Genomic DNA, 19,584 nt, shown 5'->3' with positions numbered 1-19,584 from the left:
TATTGTAGGCTGTGTACATTTAGACTGTGCTGTAGCTATGACACTGTAACCCCACAGTGCAGTTGCAGCCTAAAGCAACAAAAGGGGGGTTTCCATCACTGCAGGAACACCTCCCTGAGCAACAGTCAGTAAGCTGACGGAAGTATTCTTCCATCAACCTAGCAGCATCTACATCAGGGCTTAGGCTGGCATAGCTATGGTGCTCAGGGTTTTTGAATTTTTCACACTCTGGAATGCCATTGCTATGTTGACCTAAATTTTAAATGTAGACCAGGCCTACATTTGTGTAACATGCAAGTGGAAGGACCAAATGGAGGTATACACATTTCACCAAATTAATTGATCTCTAAACACACGTAGTCTCACTTCTGAATTTAGCTCTGTCTTTGACAGGCAGCTCTTTAAAATGGAACTCTAAATATACATTATGAAATAAGCATTCTAATTAAACTCTCAATATGAGCACTTTGGTTTTAAAGCGTTAGCCATAATTAGTAGGTGTGCAATTCAAAAGTAAACTGTAATCATAAACCTCCAAGCCATAGCTTCCATAAAGAACCACGCTGTATTTTTATCTGAAAATCATTCTGGAAAGACAAAGTAACCAACTAATTTAACTATAAGAGCTTACTCTTGGAATCCACTTTAAGGTGAAGTGGAGGACAGAATCTTTGATTTCTTAGCATTAAGAGAGTTCTTAATGAATATAGCAGAATAGGGCTGAAAGATCCTTTGTGACTAAAGCAGTGATGAAGACACAGTATTTCTGGGATGGGACTTCTGCTGCCTTAGCTTCCCCAAGGTTACATAACAGTGGCTGCATTTTTTCCCAGTGCAATAAAATTCCTTAATATGCAGTGAAAATCTGAAAAGTGACTGTTAATAGGACACGGCTGCAGTTGTGTCCACAGTCATCATCTCTTGATTGCTTCTTGAACCAGTTTGTTCCATTCGCAAATGAAAACATGTTTTTCTAACAGTCCTTCAGCTTCAAACTAGAATCAACAAGTCAAGCTGGATTCTTTCTAGCTTGGCACCATCACCAAAGTCATAAAGATTCTTTGGGCCAAACTCTGCTCTTAGCCACACCTGTGCAAGCCAACTGCAACTTAGATAAGAATTATGTTTATGCTGTGCGAACTGGAATAGAATTCTGACCATTCTCTCAAAGTTGTGTTGGGTCAAGAGGATTAGAAAGAGGAGGGGCGGAAAGCTTATTTTTTCACTAAAGTCAGCAGATAAGATCCTGAATAAGCACAGGAAGCAGATCTGCTGACTCAGAAGGTGTCATTTTTACAGTCTTTTTTCAAAGCAGAGCTTTGCTCTGCATCTGATCCTTCTAAAAAGAATGAGGAGTACTTGTGGCACCTTAGAGACTGACAAATTTGTTAGTCTCTAAGGTGCCACAAATACTCCTCGTTCTTTTTGCTGATACAGACTAACACGGCTACTGCTCTGAAACCTGATTCTTCTGTCACTTAAACCTGCCGTACACAAGGGTAGCTACTGATTTAAATAGAGTCACTTCTGATTTACACCAGCGTAAGTGAGATCAGAATCAGGCTCTTTATTTTCAAGTACAGAATGTTTTAGCATTTTTTTGGAGAGAAGACAATGATATTGGTGAGTGTTAAACAGGACAATGTGCCTGTGTGCAAATTCATCAAAATACTATAAAGAGACAGCATCAAATTGAAATCTCGTAAGTTTTAAAAAATAAGTTAAAGATCATTTCAGGGACTATACCTATTCCCGGGACCCCTCCACCACAAGTTTGTATGTTTAGAATCATATTTTCCTTTTAAAAATATTTTTCCTCTCCTGCTACGGTGTGAAAGACTCACTTAAACAAAAGGGGAAATCTGCTAACTAAGCCCCTGATCCCCTAATACTACAAAGATTTATACATGTGCTCAGCTTTAAATACATGAGTAATCCCACTGAATTAAATGAGCCTAACTCATGTGCTTTAAGTTAAACATGTGCTAAAGTGTCTATGGAATCAAGGCCTAACTGACTAGACATGGGAAAGAGGGAAACGGATACACAGAGGGCTGTCAAATTTTGAAAAACAGAGAAAAGGCTGTGATGCATGACCAGAAAGGGTTACAAAAAGAAAAGGAGTACTTGTGGCACCTTAGAGACTAAACAATTTATTCGAGCATAAGCTTTCATGACCTACAGCTCACTTCACCGGATGCGTCTGATGAAGTGAGCTGTAGCTCACGAAAGCTTATGCTCAAAGAAATTGGTTAGTCTCTAACGTGCCACAAGTACTCCTTTTCTTTTTGCAAATTCAGACTAACACGGCTGTTACTCTGAAACCAGAAAGGGTTAAGCATCCTACAGGATAAATGACTCAAATTCAACCCTTAAAAACATATGGGGAGATAATATTTGTATTTTTGTGTATTTTCATATATATTGGTAGTGGTCAACAACGTAATCAAACAGTCCCTGTCTATGCTGTATTGTGTTAATTCAGAGATCAAAAGAACATCTTAATATTTAAATGAATTGTAAACATGGGATATCACTGTATTCATTTCTCTTTGAAATGTACAGCAAATCACCAGCGAAAGGTGGAAAAACAGGCAATTGCTTTATGTTGATCAGTGTGAATAATTACCAGCGATGCTTAGGAAACGAGTGTCTATTGTTCGCCAAGCGACTCCAAACTGTCAAAGAAGGCCTGAAACTGTATAAAAAATGGCTTGGATCCTGACATCTCAGATCTGCTTGATGCTTCATGCAGGGGAAGCTGAAGCCACAAGGACTGAAATCCCAGTTCTGATTGGACTGCCCTGAATACAAACATTGGACTATAATCTATGAACTATTTTGAAAAGAACTCTCTGCATCTACAAAGCTCACCATCTCTGCTATGAATCTGAACCTCAAGAATTGAACTCATGTCTGTATGTATACTGATCTTTTAACCTATACTCACTCTTTTTTCTTTTTTAATACATTTTAGTTTAGTTAATAGGAATTGGCGGCAAGTGTGTATTTGGGTAAGATCTGGAATATTCATTAACCAGGGAGGTAATATGTCCGATCCTTTGGGATTGGAAGAACTTTCTTATGTGATGAATAAGATTTTCACTAATCCTCATCATATCTGGCTTGGGTGTCTAGGTGGAGGCCTGAGGCTGGGTTACTTAAAGGGAACTGTGTTGTTGACTTCTGGGTAAGCAGTAAGGTATTAGAGAAGGTTTTGTGCTGGCTTGGTAAATCTAAGCATTGGAATGTCCACCAGCTTTGGGGATTGTCTGCCTCATTCTTTGCAGTTCATCCTAACTGAGTGACTTCAGCTGGCTCCCCTGGGATTCCGGTCACAAAGGCTTATTTCTAAAGTTTCAGTTACTCTAACACGAAGTATCCTTTGCAATAACAGAAGGTAAAATAAGTTCAGGTAGAGATGTGATTTTTAAGTTGAAAATATTCCTTTAACCATTGTCACACTTAGCTTTGTGTACCGATATAAGATGTTATAAGGTTTCAATACTCATATTTTGTTGCTGATGTGACGGAGTTAACATAAACAACAGTTTAACTGTACCACATTTATTGGTCCTAACAAACTGAATTTAATTTAATGCTTCCAATAGAGTTTTACTTTTTAATTTTTGTTTCTTAAATCTGAAATGAAATACAGAATTTAAAATTTAACTACAGATGAACCATTAAGTGTTGTTATTTTATGTCTGTCTTTGGTTCATAACTGTTGCTGGAGGCTTACTTTATCTCAGAACACTAAAATCCAGCCACCCATATAGACATCAGCCATTCTGAGACAAACAATAATGGGAAAACAGAAATTGAAACTTACATAGCACTAGACTTAAAAGATAATTAAACCCAACAATACAGATGACATAAGCAAACTTCAACAAAAAAAATGTGGCGAACATTTCTCTGTAATTATGAAGCAGTTACCTTTTCTCCACGTTTTGCTTGTTCTGGGGAGAATGCTGCATCTCCTTTAGGGCCCTATTGCAGAGAAATGAAATCAGTGTGGTACAGGGACAGATGATTTAATTATATAGCCAGCCACAAATATTTTCACTGTTGAAGAAACTGATTGTGTGTGTGCAGGATCTAATGCTGTACAAAGTATATGTCTTATTCCAGGAATGTTTCCTTATGTCAATTTTCCTATTAAAAAATGCATTTCACACGACATGGCATAATACAATAATCTGAATGCATATGTGTAATGTACCTGACGATTATTTATTAAAAAGGCAGAGTTTAATTGCAAATGCAGTAAGAGGTACAGACAAATCAGTGTGCCTGCATTCTCAGTTATAACTGAATACTTTATTTGTACTTTGCTGATTTATGCAAGCCTGATGTATCAAACTATATCAAACATGAACACCAACAGAGTTGTGATGTCATTTCTATTCAGTTCTGTTTTGTTCCTATCCTTTACTCTAGTGCCCTTGAAAGCTGCTGTTGAGATGTAGTCAGTTGGTTGCAATTTTTCATTCACTGCATATTCCCTCCCAAAACAAAACTTGTCATAAAACTAACTAGAATTACCCCATGATGGAAATAATTTCCTCTTAAGGCTAGTGTTAAGTTGCCCATTTGTTGCTTCAAAAATGCAAGGTTTCGGAGTTACATTCCTTACAAACAATGTAGATATTTTTAAAGGGGAAATGTGATGTTCAGGTGGAAGGCAGAGGACATTTTATTGGGGAAATAAATTGCATAAATATATATTTGGCCTTTCACATATTCTGGCAATAGGAAAATGTTGTCTCGCATAAGGAAAGCAGATTGTTATGTTTCATATGTCATATTTCATAGCTTGTTGTGTTCCCACATAATTAAGTTCTGCAACGTGCTACACTTTACTTTCCCCTCTCATTCAAGTGTCACTACCTGTTTTTATTGCCATGAGAGTCTGAGAAGCGTGCGTGCTTCTCACAACTTTTTGAAGGCAATTGCTTTTGGTTCCCTGGTAATAAATTAACGCTGAGAAGTAGTACACTGCCTGCATTAATTCTTTAAAAGAAGCGACTGAAGCATTCCCATTGACCAGGCTTACAATAGATAGCACACTAACTTAACAGTTTTCTAGCCCGAGTTTAAAAGAAGAAAGTTATTGTCAATTGAAAGTAATCCACCAGTCCTTCATGATTCCATGTTTTCTCTATATGTTATCAGAAATAGTAGCCTCTGCCATCTTTTTTCACACATCCAATATTTCCAAAAAGTAGCACAGAGCCCTGAAGGATGGAGAAAGTGTGAGAGAGAAATCCAACAGTCCTGGGTTCAGTTTTTTACTGGGCAGGATATAAGTCATTCCTGACTAGAAATCATAGAATCATAGTGTTAGATGGGACCCCTGGCCAAGATGCAGGATTTGTTGTGTCTAAACCAGCCAAGGCAGATGGCTATCCAGCCTCCTTTTAAAAATCTCCAGTGAAGGAGCTTCCACGACCTCCCAAGGCATCTGTTCCATTGTCCTACTGTTCTTACAGTTAGGAAGTTTTTCCTCAGAATTAATCTAAATCTGCTATGCTGTAATTTGAAGCCATTGCCTCTTGTCCTGCCTGCTGTGGCAAGAGAGAACAACTTTTCTCCATCTTTTTTTGTGGCAACCTTTCAAGTGTCTGAAGACTGCTATCGTATCCCCCCTTAATCTCCTCTCTTCCAAACTAAACATACTCAGTTCTTTCAGCCTTTGCTCATATGGCTCGCATTCTATCCCTTTGATCATCTTTGTTGCTCACCTCTGGATCCTTTCTAGTTTCTCTACATCCTTTCTATACATTGGGGACCAAAATTTGACACAGTACTCCAGCTGAGGCCTAAACAACGCCAAGTAGAAATATCACCTCTTGTAACTTGCATGCTATGCCTCTGTTAATGCCACCTAAACTTGCATTTGCTTTTGCAACAGCATCGCATTGCTGACTCATTTTGAGGCTGTGATCCACCACAACTCCCAGATCCTTCTCAGAAGTGCTGCTGCCAAGCCAGTTTTCTCCCATTCTGTGTCTGTGCATTTAGTTTTTCTTCCTTAAGCGTAGCACCTTACATTTGTCTTTGTTGAATTTCATTTTGTTGTCAGTAGCACAGTTCTCCAATTTATCAAGATCCCTCTGAATTTTAGCTCGATCCTCCAAAGTGTTGGCAACCCTGCCTACCTTTGTATCATTTGAAAATTTGATCAGTTTGTTCTCTATTCCTATATCCTGGTCATTAACAAAGATGTTAAACAACACTGGACCCAGAACACATCCCTGTGAAACCCCACTTAAGACCTCCCTCCAATCTGACATCATTCCATTAATAGTTACTCTTTGTTTGCAGTTGTTTAACCAATTATGTATCCTTTTAATGGTAGTTCTGTCGAGCCCGCATTTCTCCATCTTACTTATTAGAATGTCATGTGGGACGGTGTCAAAAGCTTTGTTGAAGTCCAGGTATATTATATCCAACACATTCCTGCTACCCACCAAACCAGTTACCATGTCAAAGAAGGAAATCAATCTGGTTTGGCATGATTTGTTCCTAATAAATCCATGCTGCTTTTAGTGATTATCCCTTCATCCTCCAGGTATTTGCAAATTGAACATTTTATACACTGCTCTAATAGCTTCCCAGGTATCAAGGTCAGGCTGACTGGTCTATAGTTCCCCAGCTTCCCCCCCCCCCCCCTTTTAAAGATGGGCACTACATTAGCCCTTCTGCAGACTTCCAGGACCTGTCCTGTCATTCAGGAGTTTGCACATATTATTGCCAGTGGCTCCGAGATGTCTTCAGCTAACTCCTTCAGTACTCTGAGGTAAATAGTATCAGACCCTGCTAACTTGAATGACATAACCAAGTCATGCCCTCTACATGCAGAAGTGGTTTTCACAAGGGGAAGGGAGTTCTTCCAGGCTGATCTCTCCTTGTCCACAGCCTTCCTCACCTCCATCACCAAGACAACAACTTATGTACATTTACTCTTTGGCCACTTAACCTTGAATGTGGCCTCACTTAACGTTCAAATCTTCTCAACTCAACCTGATTTAGTCAGATGTTTAACTGAAACTCTTCAGCTGAATCACAGAGACATCCCCTGGGCTGAAAGAGTTGGGCCCCTATGTATCTGAGCTTCCTTTTATCTAACACTCATATCTTATGAAAATCCCAGTTATGTCCTATAATGTGAGTCACTTTCCCATCAACTCCCCTAATCATTTGAAAACTCTCTTTATATGAATGTTTTTGATGTCCCCAAAACATTTTGTGAAACACATCAGCATTGCTGGCAAGTGTCATATATTATCAATTGGACAAAGAGCAATGTCTCTGACACACTTAAGACCCAATTTTCCAGAGGTCCTAAATGACCAGAAACTCTGATTGACTTCTCCTGGAGTTGTGAATTTCATAGAAGCCTCAGTAACAGCGGTCCCTGGGAGAAGTACTGACCCAGCAGATCTCCTGGCTAGCCAAGCACTTAGAGCTTCAAGAGAACAGGATTTAAGCCTCAGGGTAGGTTGTGACTAACAGCCACAAAAAGCAGAAAACACAGCCTGTAACTGTTGTGGCACAGGGATATCCTGCCCATGCCCACTCTCCCCTGCTATGTTAGCAGGAAGGAGGGAGTATGGCATAAAAGTCCCACATAGCAGTGAAGACTCCCCCTTGCTGTGTGGCACTCCTCCCTCAATTGTTTAGACTGGGCTTACAGCCAAAGTCCACCCATGATGAGACAGAAACCAGCTGCACTGCACTGCACCTGAGGATCTGGCCTATTTTCTCTTTAAAATCTTTTCCAAGTATTGCTTTGTTATGACTGCTCAGAGAATGCTTGAGTTGTGTTGATAAGCATGTCAGGTCTTCCAAACTGAAGATGAGACAGACTCTATACACAGTACTTACCTTCCAAGGGTTATTGCAGAATAGAGCTTTAACTGTGATAAAGATTAGCATCTCTCTAATGACAGCAAAGCTTGCGTGGCACAACAGAAAGGCCATATTGCAAGCAGAGATGGAAACTTGCCAGTGTCAAACAGAAGATAGATATTCCTGCAGTAAACAATTTAGTTCTTCTAAAAATAATTCATGACAATTATTTTGCAATTAGTCTTGTGTTGGTAGCTCTCAGGAATTCCTCTTGTCAGACAAATCACATACCCTTTCTATTTCATTATTTTCTTACTACAAACCCATAAAAAACAAAGTTGTGAAGCCCAGAAAATTATCAAATAGAACTTTGCTCTTCTAATTTTTAACAGCTTTAAGACAGAAGAAATCAATACATTTAGTTAACATATAAATAAAGGTAGGCTCTGAGGAGCCATGATGCCTGGTGGGAAGGGAGATCCATCCAAGATGTTTCCTGCCTCTGTGTGGGAGGGGGAGACCATTCCACAATATATCGCACAAATGTATAGGGTTCAGAGGGACTGCAGCCTCTAAGATCTGCAGCCTCCTAACCCTTCCCACCACATAAACCTCACAGAGTCCAAACCCTCCCTTAAACCCATCTGGTCAGGTTTCTTCACAGGACAGGGTGATCTGGACATTAGAAATCATAGTCCTGAGCCTGTACTGCCCTGCACTTTGTGTAATTATTTACTCTCATGGAAAGTGGGAATAAAATGCTTCAAATCAGATTCCTCCACTCACTTTATGCCCATTTTGCACAGGTTTAACTGACTACACAAGGTGCAGTGCAGTGGTGAATCCAGTGATTCACTGCATTTTACCTTTACATCATCACCACAGAATCTATTACAGCTAAATGAATTCATTGTCCATGCAACAAACTTTATGAAAACAAAAAGAACCACATATAATTACTGCCTTGTGTGATAGCTACGCCTTTGTACAATCATCGCTTGTATACATATTTCTATTTTCTTCCTCAGTAAACTGGCTCAACTTCTCCTATTCATTTAATTCCCTACTTCACTGTAGCCATTAAAGTATAGAAAGGATTGGTGTGTTATGTCAATAAACAGTGGTATATGGAGTGGCATGTGGATGAACAATGTCAATTCTCTAAACACAAGAGTCTGGCCCAAAGATAGAAATGACATGACAGATACCAGCAGCATGTTTAAGTTCTTGTCAAATGCAGTCACAGACTGGATCTTGACATTAAACTGTAGTCTCAGACAAAGCTCTTTACTTAGGGTGAAGGATGGCTATAGTTTTTCTGTCATATAGCCAGTTTATATGCAATGAGACAACTATTTCTAAAAAACCCACTGTTTGACATACCTGCCAACTTTTCAAAACCAAAATGAAAAGGATTCAGGGCATTCAAAAGGAGCTGGGCGCTACTAATTCCTCCCCAGCCAGAACTGCGGACATTTGATTTTTCTAAAAACTACCATTAAATTATCCATGCCTTTTTTATAATAAATATTTTCATTCCTTTAAGAACTTTCAGGGTTTTTCCCCTTCTCTTTTCAATACATTAAACTTTCTGATTTTGGCCCCAGTTCTGCACTTTGTTGCATGTGGGCAAACTGCTCGCCTCCCTGCAGAGATCCATTCCCTCAGCATGGCTGTGCACAGGTGCAGCAGCCTGACAGTGCACAATGAATTGCAGGACTGGGGGACCAGCCTTTCTCCCTTTACTTATGTTTACCATCATTGATTTCTCTTTCCATCAAATCTCTTCACACCATTATCTTTCCACCCTCCTTTTCTAGCCCCATATTTGCTTCTTTTGGCATGGAGACCCAAGTGCAAGTCGTGTTCACTCTCTGCCTTTTCAAGTCAGTGGAAAGACTCCCCTTGACTTCAGTGGGTACTAATCAGGTGATAAGTTTGGGTGATGGAGTGAACAGGAACAAGTGTTAAGTTGATAACTATTATTTGAAATGATACATGTTGGGCCTGATCCTCCTCTTGCTTACCCCATTGCCAAAAGAGCAGTGTCCTGCTTCCCTTTTACAATTCAAACAGACTGAACTAAAAAAGTTATTTGTAATAAAGCTGCAGCTGGTTCTTAGCTAGTTAAAATATGTTCCCTTTGATACCTTGCCCAATGCCATTTCCCCAATAAAACATATGCAATTCTTTGTCATTTTAACTTAGAAACAAGCAGTCATCTTTATACATGGTTTTCAATTGTGAAGCAGGAGCAAGGAACTATAAACCATCTTGTGAAGGTAAAATAAAACATATAAGTATTTAATCTATTTAGCATTACAATGCAGCTTTACCAATGCCAAAATCCACACACTCAGTTTTCTTGAAATAGTTCTTTTTTATGATAGCTAGGAAAATTGCTAAAAACTTATGCATGCTTTGGTGATTTTAGACCACATGCCAACCCTATACCTCTAGGTCAAGTATCTAAGGTTACATGCTAAGAACCCTAAACTATATACATGTCAATGGAAACTGCTGGCACACACACAGGGACAGAACCTGACCTTCAGTTTAAAGTCATCAGTGAGAATCTAGGAAGCTGTAAATGTATTAAATTCCACTCTTGAAGCACATGTGTAACTCTTCAACGTAGATAGGAAATACACACGTACCTTGAGGGGAGAATAAAACCCATTGTGATGTTACTGCCAGAAAATTATTACATTTGATCTTGTGTGTTCAAGATTAAACCCAAGCGTCTTCAATCTCAGCTAGTGTAAATCAGCATTGGTCAATTGACCTCAGTGGAGCTTCTCCAGTTTACACTTGGTGAGGATCTGGCTTACTTCTATTTAATTAAAATATTGTAATAGAAATTTGCATTGAGACAGGAATTTTACAGGAAAACAGAAGCTGTGTGGAGCTCTAGCTCCCTCTGCATAAAATAATGATACAGTATTAACAATAATAAATTGTGCCCAACAAGAAAATGTAGTGTTCATAGCTAAGCCTAGAAAATACATTAATTTTTATGAATTACTTCATTTTTTAAAATCATGAACTCAACTACAGTGTAGATAAACTCTCAGAATCTTGGTATGACCCAATGAAAGGAAATATATATTATGAAATAAATCCTATGAGTAGCTCGCTACCGTTATTTCAAGTAATAGTGGTCTACACTTCTCTATTCCACAGTTTGCATAATTATTGTAAAAGCAAATTACAGAATTCACTGTTTAATTGTTGTAATAAAATTAGATACTAACAGAAGGGCACATAGCAAACACAAAGCCACTTTGTTTTACAATGTCAAACATCACAAGCTTTATTTGATATATTTTCATGGCCTAGAGCAGTTTTTAACACCTGTCACTACAGGTCAGATTCCTGCCATAAGGAATCACACTAAAACAAATCATCATGTTGTTTTTTCCTAACATATCTATCAAACCGTTATAACTAAATATGAGTTGAAGGCATTTTGCAACTGCACAAATCTGCCCGGCGGTATTTAAGTGGCCTTTGTAACCCAGGTTTGAAAGTTTTTAACTGAGCTTATAGCAGAATATTTTTTCTTAAATTTGCAATATCAAATCTAGGTTCCATAGTTCTTAGTCTATCATTTAATCAACACACTCTGAAAGTTGGAGTAATTAAATGCCATCAAACAGGTGAAATCTTGACAGCAAATAGAAGTATTTATGGAGAGGGACTTGGCCTATTTTTTTTTTTTTTGACCAAAGCAAAAGGTTACCGCAGGGATTAAATGTCCAATCCTGCAAATGGCTCACTTGAATAATTCTGACTCATCCAAGTAGTTGGATTGACTTCAATCAAAATCCTTTGGAAAGCAAGGAATACTCACATGAGTAAAGGCTTCCAGGTCACCATTCCACATGCATCATTTTCTCCTGTGAAACTGGCTATTTTCCTTTTGATCTTGGTCTAAGTTTTATTGGTTACATTTCCTTAAAAACTGTTTATAGCTGTGCTCTCCATTTGTCAACCAAATAAAATTAATCACTACTATTACTGGAAGCAAACTCTAGGACTTTGCTCCAAAAAGTTACACATCCGGAAGTTCAAATAATGCTAATGGTAGTGTGATTAAGTTCGCTCACCTTTTGACCAGGCACCCCTGGCAAACCTGGATTCCCATGTGGCCCTGGAACACCCTATAAAAATGAGAAAGAGCAGGATTATTCAAAAGTACACCAAACGATGTTCATTACTTTGTGGAAATATTGCAGAGAATCATCCTCAAGGATCACTGTTCCATCTAAAATCATTGGCTAGGATCTTCAAAGGAGCCTAAGGGAATCAGTGTCCATTTCTCTCTAAAATTAAATGGGAGTTGAGCATCTAACTCCCATAGACTCCTTTGACAGTCTCATTCATTAACTTTTCACTGGGCTCCCAGGTAATTCAGGACACGTATATGAGAGCAAGCTCATTGTGACGATGACTTTTCAGCCATAGAATGTTTGGGATAAATGGAAATCCTAAGCATCACATTACTGAGGTATCCCTATATTTCTGCTCAATAAAAGTTGGCCTAGGAATTCCACCTCACTGAGGATTAACATACCTCTTAGATAAAACAGTATCAAACAAGACATTCTGGAGATATGGGTGAACAACAAAAACAATTTGTTTCAAATCCTGAAAACTCACTTTTTTTTTCTTGACGTGCCCTAGCTCAGACTCAGCTTGGCTGATACACTCCAAAATTCATTTTTTAAGTCTCCTCTGTGCAGAGGTCCCACATGAGAAATTTTACACAAAAAGGAACTTTTCTAATAAAGTTAAAAGGGGTTAAAATCAAGCTCCTGAGCAGTGGTGGATTTAAAGTTAGTGGGGCCCTGTGCTCAGGTTCATTTTTGGGGCCACTCCTTGGGACGCAGCCAAGAAAAAGAACATTCTCTCTTATCTCGTAGGGGTGCTCCCAGCCCCCTGCCCTACCCCAGCCCCCTGCCCTGAGTGGCTCACAGCAGGGAGCTGGGAGGGGGCGATGTGTAGGGGGAGTGCGGGGCCCTGCCTTTGCTCTACCCTGCCCTGATTCCATCCCCTTCCCCAAGGCCCGCCCCTTCCTCTTCTCTGCCTCCTCCCTCGAGTGCGCTGTGGCCCTGCTCCGCCCCCTCCCTCCCGGAGCAACCTGAGCACTGGCAAACAGCAGTCTGGTGGTGGGGGAAGCACTGGGAGGGAGGGGCTGAAACGTGGCAGGCTCAGGGGAGGAGGTGTGGGGGAGGGAGCTTGGCTGCCGGTGGGTGCAGAGCCTGCAGCAGGAGCCCCAGGAGCTTGCAGGACCAAGCTTCTGCCCTCACAGTTGCCTGGCCCTGGGGCCTCCTGTCATTGGGGGCCCCCATGCCAGGGCACCTTGTATTTTACTGTAAATCCACCTCTGCTCCTGAGGGAAATGTATCACTCTTAACTAAGGTGTCACTATTGAGATCGTCAGACCAAGGCACGATTAAGGGCAGAGGGAGCGAAGCATGGGAATCCTGGGGAAGATTAGGGCCTGAGGCAGGAGCATCCTCATGCAGCTGGGAGTAGTGGGAAGGAGTCACTGACATAACAATAACTGAGCAGCACAAAGCTGACTGCTGATGGCTGAGTGCAGCCACTGCAAGAAGAGAGCTCCTTAGATACCAGGTGCTTCTATTCAACAACTCAAGGCACATCTCAGTATGACTAAAGATGACTCAAAGGACAGAAGAAAGTCCTGGGTGAAGGTCATATGACAGGGTCCATGGCTGTTCAGGAGGGGTGATGAAGGGCTTTCTTTGACTGGGAGGCCAAAGTTTTCAGTAGGTCTAGGCTCAGATAACCCACCTGACTGTCACACCACATCTGTGTATAATGTATATACTACCCATATACTTTTCTAATAAAAACCTCTATTTTGGGAAGTTCATGTTATATCTTGCCCATAAAAGCCTCACGTCAGCTTCAGGCTTAGCACACAAAAGTAAGGCCCGGGACCTACTTTTCAATGTAAAAAAATAACAACCAACACTTGGTGGTATTCTGATGTTTGTGAGCACTATAAGAGCTAAAGCGCAACAATGACTTTTCAAAAATGAAGTTTTCCTGGCCCTTAGCTCATCACCTGGACTAGTCTTTGTGTCAACATTTAAGTACGCTTTTAAAATTCTATTTAAATCACAGTTACTAATAAATCAAACTGGCCCTTCTCAATCTAGCCTGTCTCCAGACACTAGCCACCCCTCTCTAATTTAAGATTCCTCACTTCCCATTATGCTTTTTTGCATGTTCAACTCCACATTCAATTCACAAATTTCACACTGTGGAGCTTTGCGCCCCAAAATGCAATGCATCCATCAGAGGTTAAGAAATAGGCATCTGAAAGAGACAGCTTCAAGAGATATAAAGGATCCTGACTCTTACCTCCCACCTCCACCTTTATAATGGTATCAGAGGGAATCAAGCAAGTCTGGTGGACTTTCTGACTGGCCATGTGACAGGATAGTTTTACATTTTTAACATGTGGTTTATTTGGGCTCTCTCTTTTTAAGGAATCAAGAGTGAGGTTATCCTCAATGAATTGCCCTAGCATATAACATCCCTCCCCCCACCCCACCCCCCGCCCACTAAAGCTGCAGATAGAATCATAGGACTGGAAGGGACCTCAAGAGGTCATCTAGTCCAGTCCTCTGCAGGACTAAGTATTATCTAGACCATCACTGAGAGGTGTTTGTCTAATCTGCTCATAAAAATCTCCAATGATGGAGATTCCACAACCTCCCTAGGCAATTTATTCCAGTGCTTAACCACCTTGATAGTTAGGAATTTTTTCCTAATGTCCAACCTAAACCTCCTTTGCTGCAATTTAAGCCCATTGCTTCTTGTCCTGTCTTCAGAGGTTAAGAAGAACAATTCTTCTCCCACCTCATTGTAACAACCTTTTATGTACTTGAAAACTGTTATCATGTTACACACACACACACACACACACAATATATCAAGATGCATTAGCTATGGTAAAAGTTACTTGAAGAAGCTACAGACACAGAAATCATGCTTTTATTGAGCTGCTGTAAACAAAGAAACTAAAGCAGATTCTTAGAGCAATTTTCTTTCCAGCCAGCAGTGGATAATTCCACTTTCATTGTTTTCCAGTCTGTAGCTGTGGAATGCACTATTCTGGGAAGCCCACTCCCCTTCATTCCAAAAAGCAAATGAATCTATCTCAGCTACAGATGACTACACTGAAAAACTAAAAATTAATGCTACAAGTAACAGCATCACAGTTATATTGCAAACTCAATAGCAGTTTGTGGACACATTCACTCAGAATACCTTCTCTAGGTATTTATTGTAAAATACACATTGTTTTATCTGTCTTGTCTTATTTTGTTTTAGCCCATTATATGCTGAGATTAAAGAGCAACAGCTTCCTTGCTGACTAGTATATGAATACACTCTACAATCAAATGATGATACAAAGTTTGGTTTTACTATCAGCGTCCAGTATACAGCTATAGAAAAATATAGCCTTTTTACTCACCCTTGGACCTCTCTTCCCTGATAGACCAGGTAAACCTGGAGGACCTGGGGGACCCTGGAGGGACAAAAACCAGATAGTTAAGGTAAGAGAGACCAGTCTTTGTGCTGCAGGTCATAATCTGACAAGCCCTCCTACAGCCCCCCAACTGATTTTCTGATTACAAAACCTTCTCATTTTGAAAGAAAAGCTCAGAACTAAAAATACAATGTGCTTTTTCCCAATCTGGCTCCCAACTGGAGACTTATGGTTAAAATTATATTATGCATAAGGCTTGTAACTCCCAGTTTAGTGCATAACTTAAATAAATTTATTTTTATTACAGGAAGAAGAATCCATTTCAAAATATAAAAACAAGGAAACAAAATGTATTTAAAAAAGAGAAAACAGTTAATTTACTAAATTAAAAACATGGCATACCATTTACATCGCAAACAATATATGTATCATCTGAGGCATTTCAGACAGTTAATCACTATAAGAAACTAAGTAATAATAATAACCCATAGAAAAGAAAGACGAAGAAAAAGAAACACCTCAGACATGACTGAAGACTTGTTTGACTTCCTAATTATGACATTTTCATAGGAATCATAGGTAGCACATTATTTGTTTCTTTACATTCATATTTTTGAACTGATATAACTGCTTTCAAAGAAAAAACTTTTTTATTTTTATCAAATACATTCATATTCTGTTTTATGAGTTGATGTAACCTTTGCAAATAGATTTGATCATAAATAATTGTAACAATATTAGGCACAGTACCATGTTTAAGCTAGGTAACAGCTTTGTCCCTAAAAATGATCTCTTTCTTTTTACATTGTACCTGTTAACTTTTGAGAGCAAAGACAGTGTTTCATCTGAGCTCAAATTATGGTGAGAACTCTTGGCCAAATTCTGCACTGGCTTGTGCTGCACTGCATGCCATCACTTTTACTTCAGTGAGTTTGCATGGTAATGGGGTGGAATTCAGGCCTCCTCCTTTAAGAGCAAATCAAATTCCCATCCCCATGCAGGTGAAGAGAGCCATGGCTGTAGCCGAATCAATACCCTTTCACAGCTGAGGCAGGTGAGTGGCAAGATGTTAGGACTTCATGCAGGCAGTGCCCCTATGTGTCACACAGTTTTTCACTGGTAGGGCTCACTGCCTCTGCTTCCCAGTATGCAGGGTGTGAAACTGGGGGTCGGGGGTGAATCCACAGAGGCTACTGCAAGCCCTAGCTCTGCACTACCAGTCATGGAATGGCCTGAGGGAAGGATTCCATCACCACTCCTACACCAAGACTCTAACTCACCCAAAGATCTTCTGCACACAACCCAATTACTCAGCTTGTGCACTGGGTAAAATACATTAAATAGCTCTGACTGTACTGCTTGACGCTGTTCAAAATTATTTAAAATCGGGGGGAGAGATGAAGGAAAGCACCAGGATTACTACTGTGGCTGAGATGGCAATAAACAACCTGTGCAGGAAATGTAAAGATGGTACGTGCATAGCACTATCCACATAACTTCCCACTGGCTTTTATGAGCCCTTGGTGCATAATTTTATTATGATTAAAATCCAGAATAAAATGTTAAATCTTAGGAAAAATGAATATCAGTTCCCTTTGAAATAGAAGGATAACTTCACTGGCACAGAAGCCAACACTGACTATCAGCCAATGACAGACCAATTGAATGCAGATAGTGGCTTCAGGAAGACCTCAAAGGGCTTTCTGGGAGTACAGAGGAATAGTAGGACAAGAGGTCAAGCCCCCTTAATTCCCTTTGGCATATACAATGCTAATTGTACAGGTAGTAGGTTTCCAGCAAATGTAACCCCCACGAAGTGAAGAGGGTAGACCAAGAAGGCCATTTAAGTAGCGACTGGTGCACTGTGACACAGTAGAAAGACAACTGTGTGCAGTCAGGACTACAATTATAGCAACCTTCATACACCCTGGCATTGTACAGGTAGAGGTTGGCATGGTGGAGGTCAACAGGGTGTTTAACCTAGCCTAAAGCAAGTTTAGTGCTAATGTGGTTGCCTGTGGACTGTTAGGAATATTTATAGGTGTGGACAAATGGTGCATTATAGGCATGCTACAGGGACCAGCCATGACCCACTGGTGAGTGTATGTTACAGGTTCTCCTCTGTGCCTGATCTGAGGAGGATGTGAGCCTGTTACAGTGGCTGCTATAGGCCCTTGGCTCTATAGCTCATGCTGTAGCAGCTCATATTTTTAGCTCTTTAAGTTCCCAGTTCACACCCTGATGAGTCAGCCAAAATAGCAGCCATCACACAAGCACTGGTTAGCATGCCAAATTTCTCTAGCATAGACAAGGCATTTGAGTGCATTTCACTTCCAAGAATAAAAAAAGAGCAGACAGACACACAGAGCTTGACCTGGCATTCTTGTTGAGGAAGAGTTCCAAAAATATAACTAAAAAAAGCCTGGAGTTTCCGCATCTTGTTACATCTGGAGGAACTGTTTCCTATTCTTTCCTTTTTGAATCACTGAAGCTAGAAGATGCACCATGCACAGAAAGTTATCCTGGGGCTACACAAAAGAAAGAGTCAACTATATTTCTTCATAAAAGGTGGACAAATAAAATATTTTGAAGTTATGGTACATTGCTTTTTTAATTGTAATGTGAAGCTCTTTCTACACCCTATTTCAGATACTGATTACATTTGCTTTAAAATACAGTGTTTTGATAGCTGGAATCCCTATTTTCCCCTTATGAAAATATTAATGCATATTTACATCTCTACGTGAGCCTTGTTCCAGATTTGTTTGGTGCAGTTGGATGTGTATTTCGGCCTGTTTGGCTTCTAATTTTTTAAGATTTCTTTTTCATTTTATTTTGCCTTTTGTATAGCACCTATGTGCTATGCACTAGGCAACTTATGAATTAATGAGTAATTGTTTTTATTGGTCTAAGGACAATGAATGGTATAATGCTATAAAAAGAATGAATTTTTCTTCATAGGGCATAAAGATCTGGTCTATGGATGTCACCCTTACGACAAAACCAACTGCCAGCAATCCCTAGAACCTTGCACTAAGTAGCCAGAATCTTTATAAAGATGTGTAAATATAAACCTCCCCCGTAATGTTCCTACCTCAGAACTGCTCACACACCCTCTGCCCCGCACCCAGCTTCTCTCTAAATAGTTACTACTGCCTATCTTACATCCAGGTGGGATAATGAGCCACCTGCCTACTTGAGTCAGCAGATGCCACTTAAACCTTTCTCGACATAATCACTGGCTACTAGGGTAGTGTGTTTCAGGCAAACATTGCTAGCATATTACACCAACAGTTTAGACAGTTGGTTAAGTTATTAATAGAAACACTCCTTAATTGAATTAATTGAACTGCTGCTACTTCAAATTGACAGCAGAGCAGTATTAGGAAACTGATGCCCCTGTTTAGCTAAAGCAACTACTTAACTGATTGTATATTTGGTGGAGACCACTGGAGAATTGCTGATCATTGTTTTTCAATTATTCGCAAGAAGTTACACCACTGCACAGAATTCTACAGCCTGTGGAAGTAGTTACAATAGTTACAGCTTCAAACCAACTGATTTCTTCTGTTTTTATACTGACAGAGAAAGTTAGTTCTAGATACCTACTGTGACAGGGTCAGGCCAGATGGCTACAGGAGAGTAACAGAAGGCAGCTATATTAGCCCCAGGTTAAGTAGGTCCCTTTTCCCTGGGTAAGGTAACAGGGAAGGTTCCATAACAATCAGGAACCTTCTGGAGACAATTAAGACAGACAGGCTGATTAGAACACCTGCAGCCAATCAAGAAGCTGCTAGAATCAATTAAGGCAGGCTAATCAGGGCACCTGGGTTTTAAAAAGGAGCTCACTTCAGTTTGTGGTGCGTGTGTAAGGAGCTGGGAGCAAGAAGCGCTAAGAGTGAGAATGTGGACTGTTGGAGGACTGAGGAGTACAACCATTATCAGACACCAGGAGGAAGGTCCAATGGTGAGGATAAAGAAGGTGTTAGGAGGAGGCCATGGGGAAGTAGCCCAGGGAGTTGTAGCTGTCACACAGCTGTTCCAGGAGGCATTCTAGACAGCTGCATTCCACAGGGCCCTGGGCTGGAACCCAGAGTAGAGGGCAGGTCCGGGTTCCCCCCAAACCTCCCAACTCCAGGTCAGACACAGGAGGAGTTGACCTGGACTGTGGGTTCACGAAAACGGCCAAACTGAGG

The 19,584-nt window shown here is 40.2% G+C and overlaps 1 protein-coding gene across 2 annotated transcripts in view; it reads right to left on the bottom strand.

Moving 5' to 3' along the window:
- COL24A1 (collagen type XXIV alpha 1 chain) overlaps positions 1 to 19,584 on the bottom strand; it is a 242,558-nt gene that overhangs the window by 185,659 nt on the left and 37,315 nt on the right. For both annotated transcript variants that reach the window (XR_014712726.1, XM_084637175.1), the window contains exons 4-6: positions 15,374 to 15,427; positions 11,967 to 12,020; positions 3,940 to 3,993 (exon numbers count right to left, since the gene is read on the bottom strand). Coding sequence is in view for 1 of the 2 variants with exons in the window: in XM_084637175.1 (XP_084493301.1) it covers positions 3,940 to 3,993; positions 11,967 to 12,020; positions 15,374 to 15,427 (162 nt within the window). In the remaining variant the exon portion in view is untranslated. The remainder of the gene's footprint in view (positions 1 to 3,939; positions 3,994 to 11,966; positions 12,021 to 15,373; positions 15,428 to 19,584) is intronic.

This window comes from Lepidochelys olivacea (assembly GCF_965140295.1).
Source record: "Lepidochelys olivacea isolate rLepOli2 genome assembly, chromosome: 8".
Classification (NCBI taxonomy): Eukaryota; Metazoa; Chordata; order Testudines; family Cheloniidae; genus Lepidochelys; species Lepidochelys olivacea.
The sequence above is the reverse complement of the archived record's forward strand: the minus strand, read 5'-3'. Positions and strand labels throughout refer to the sequence as shown.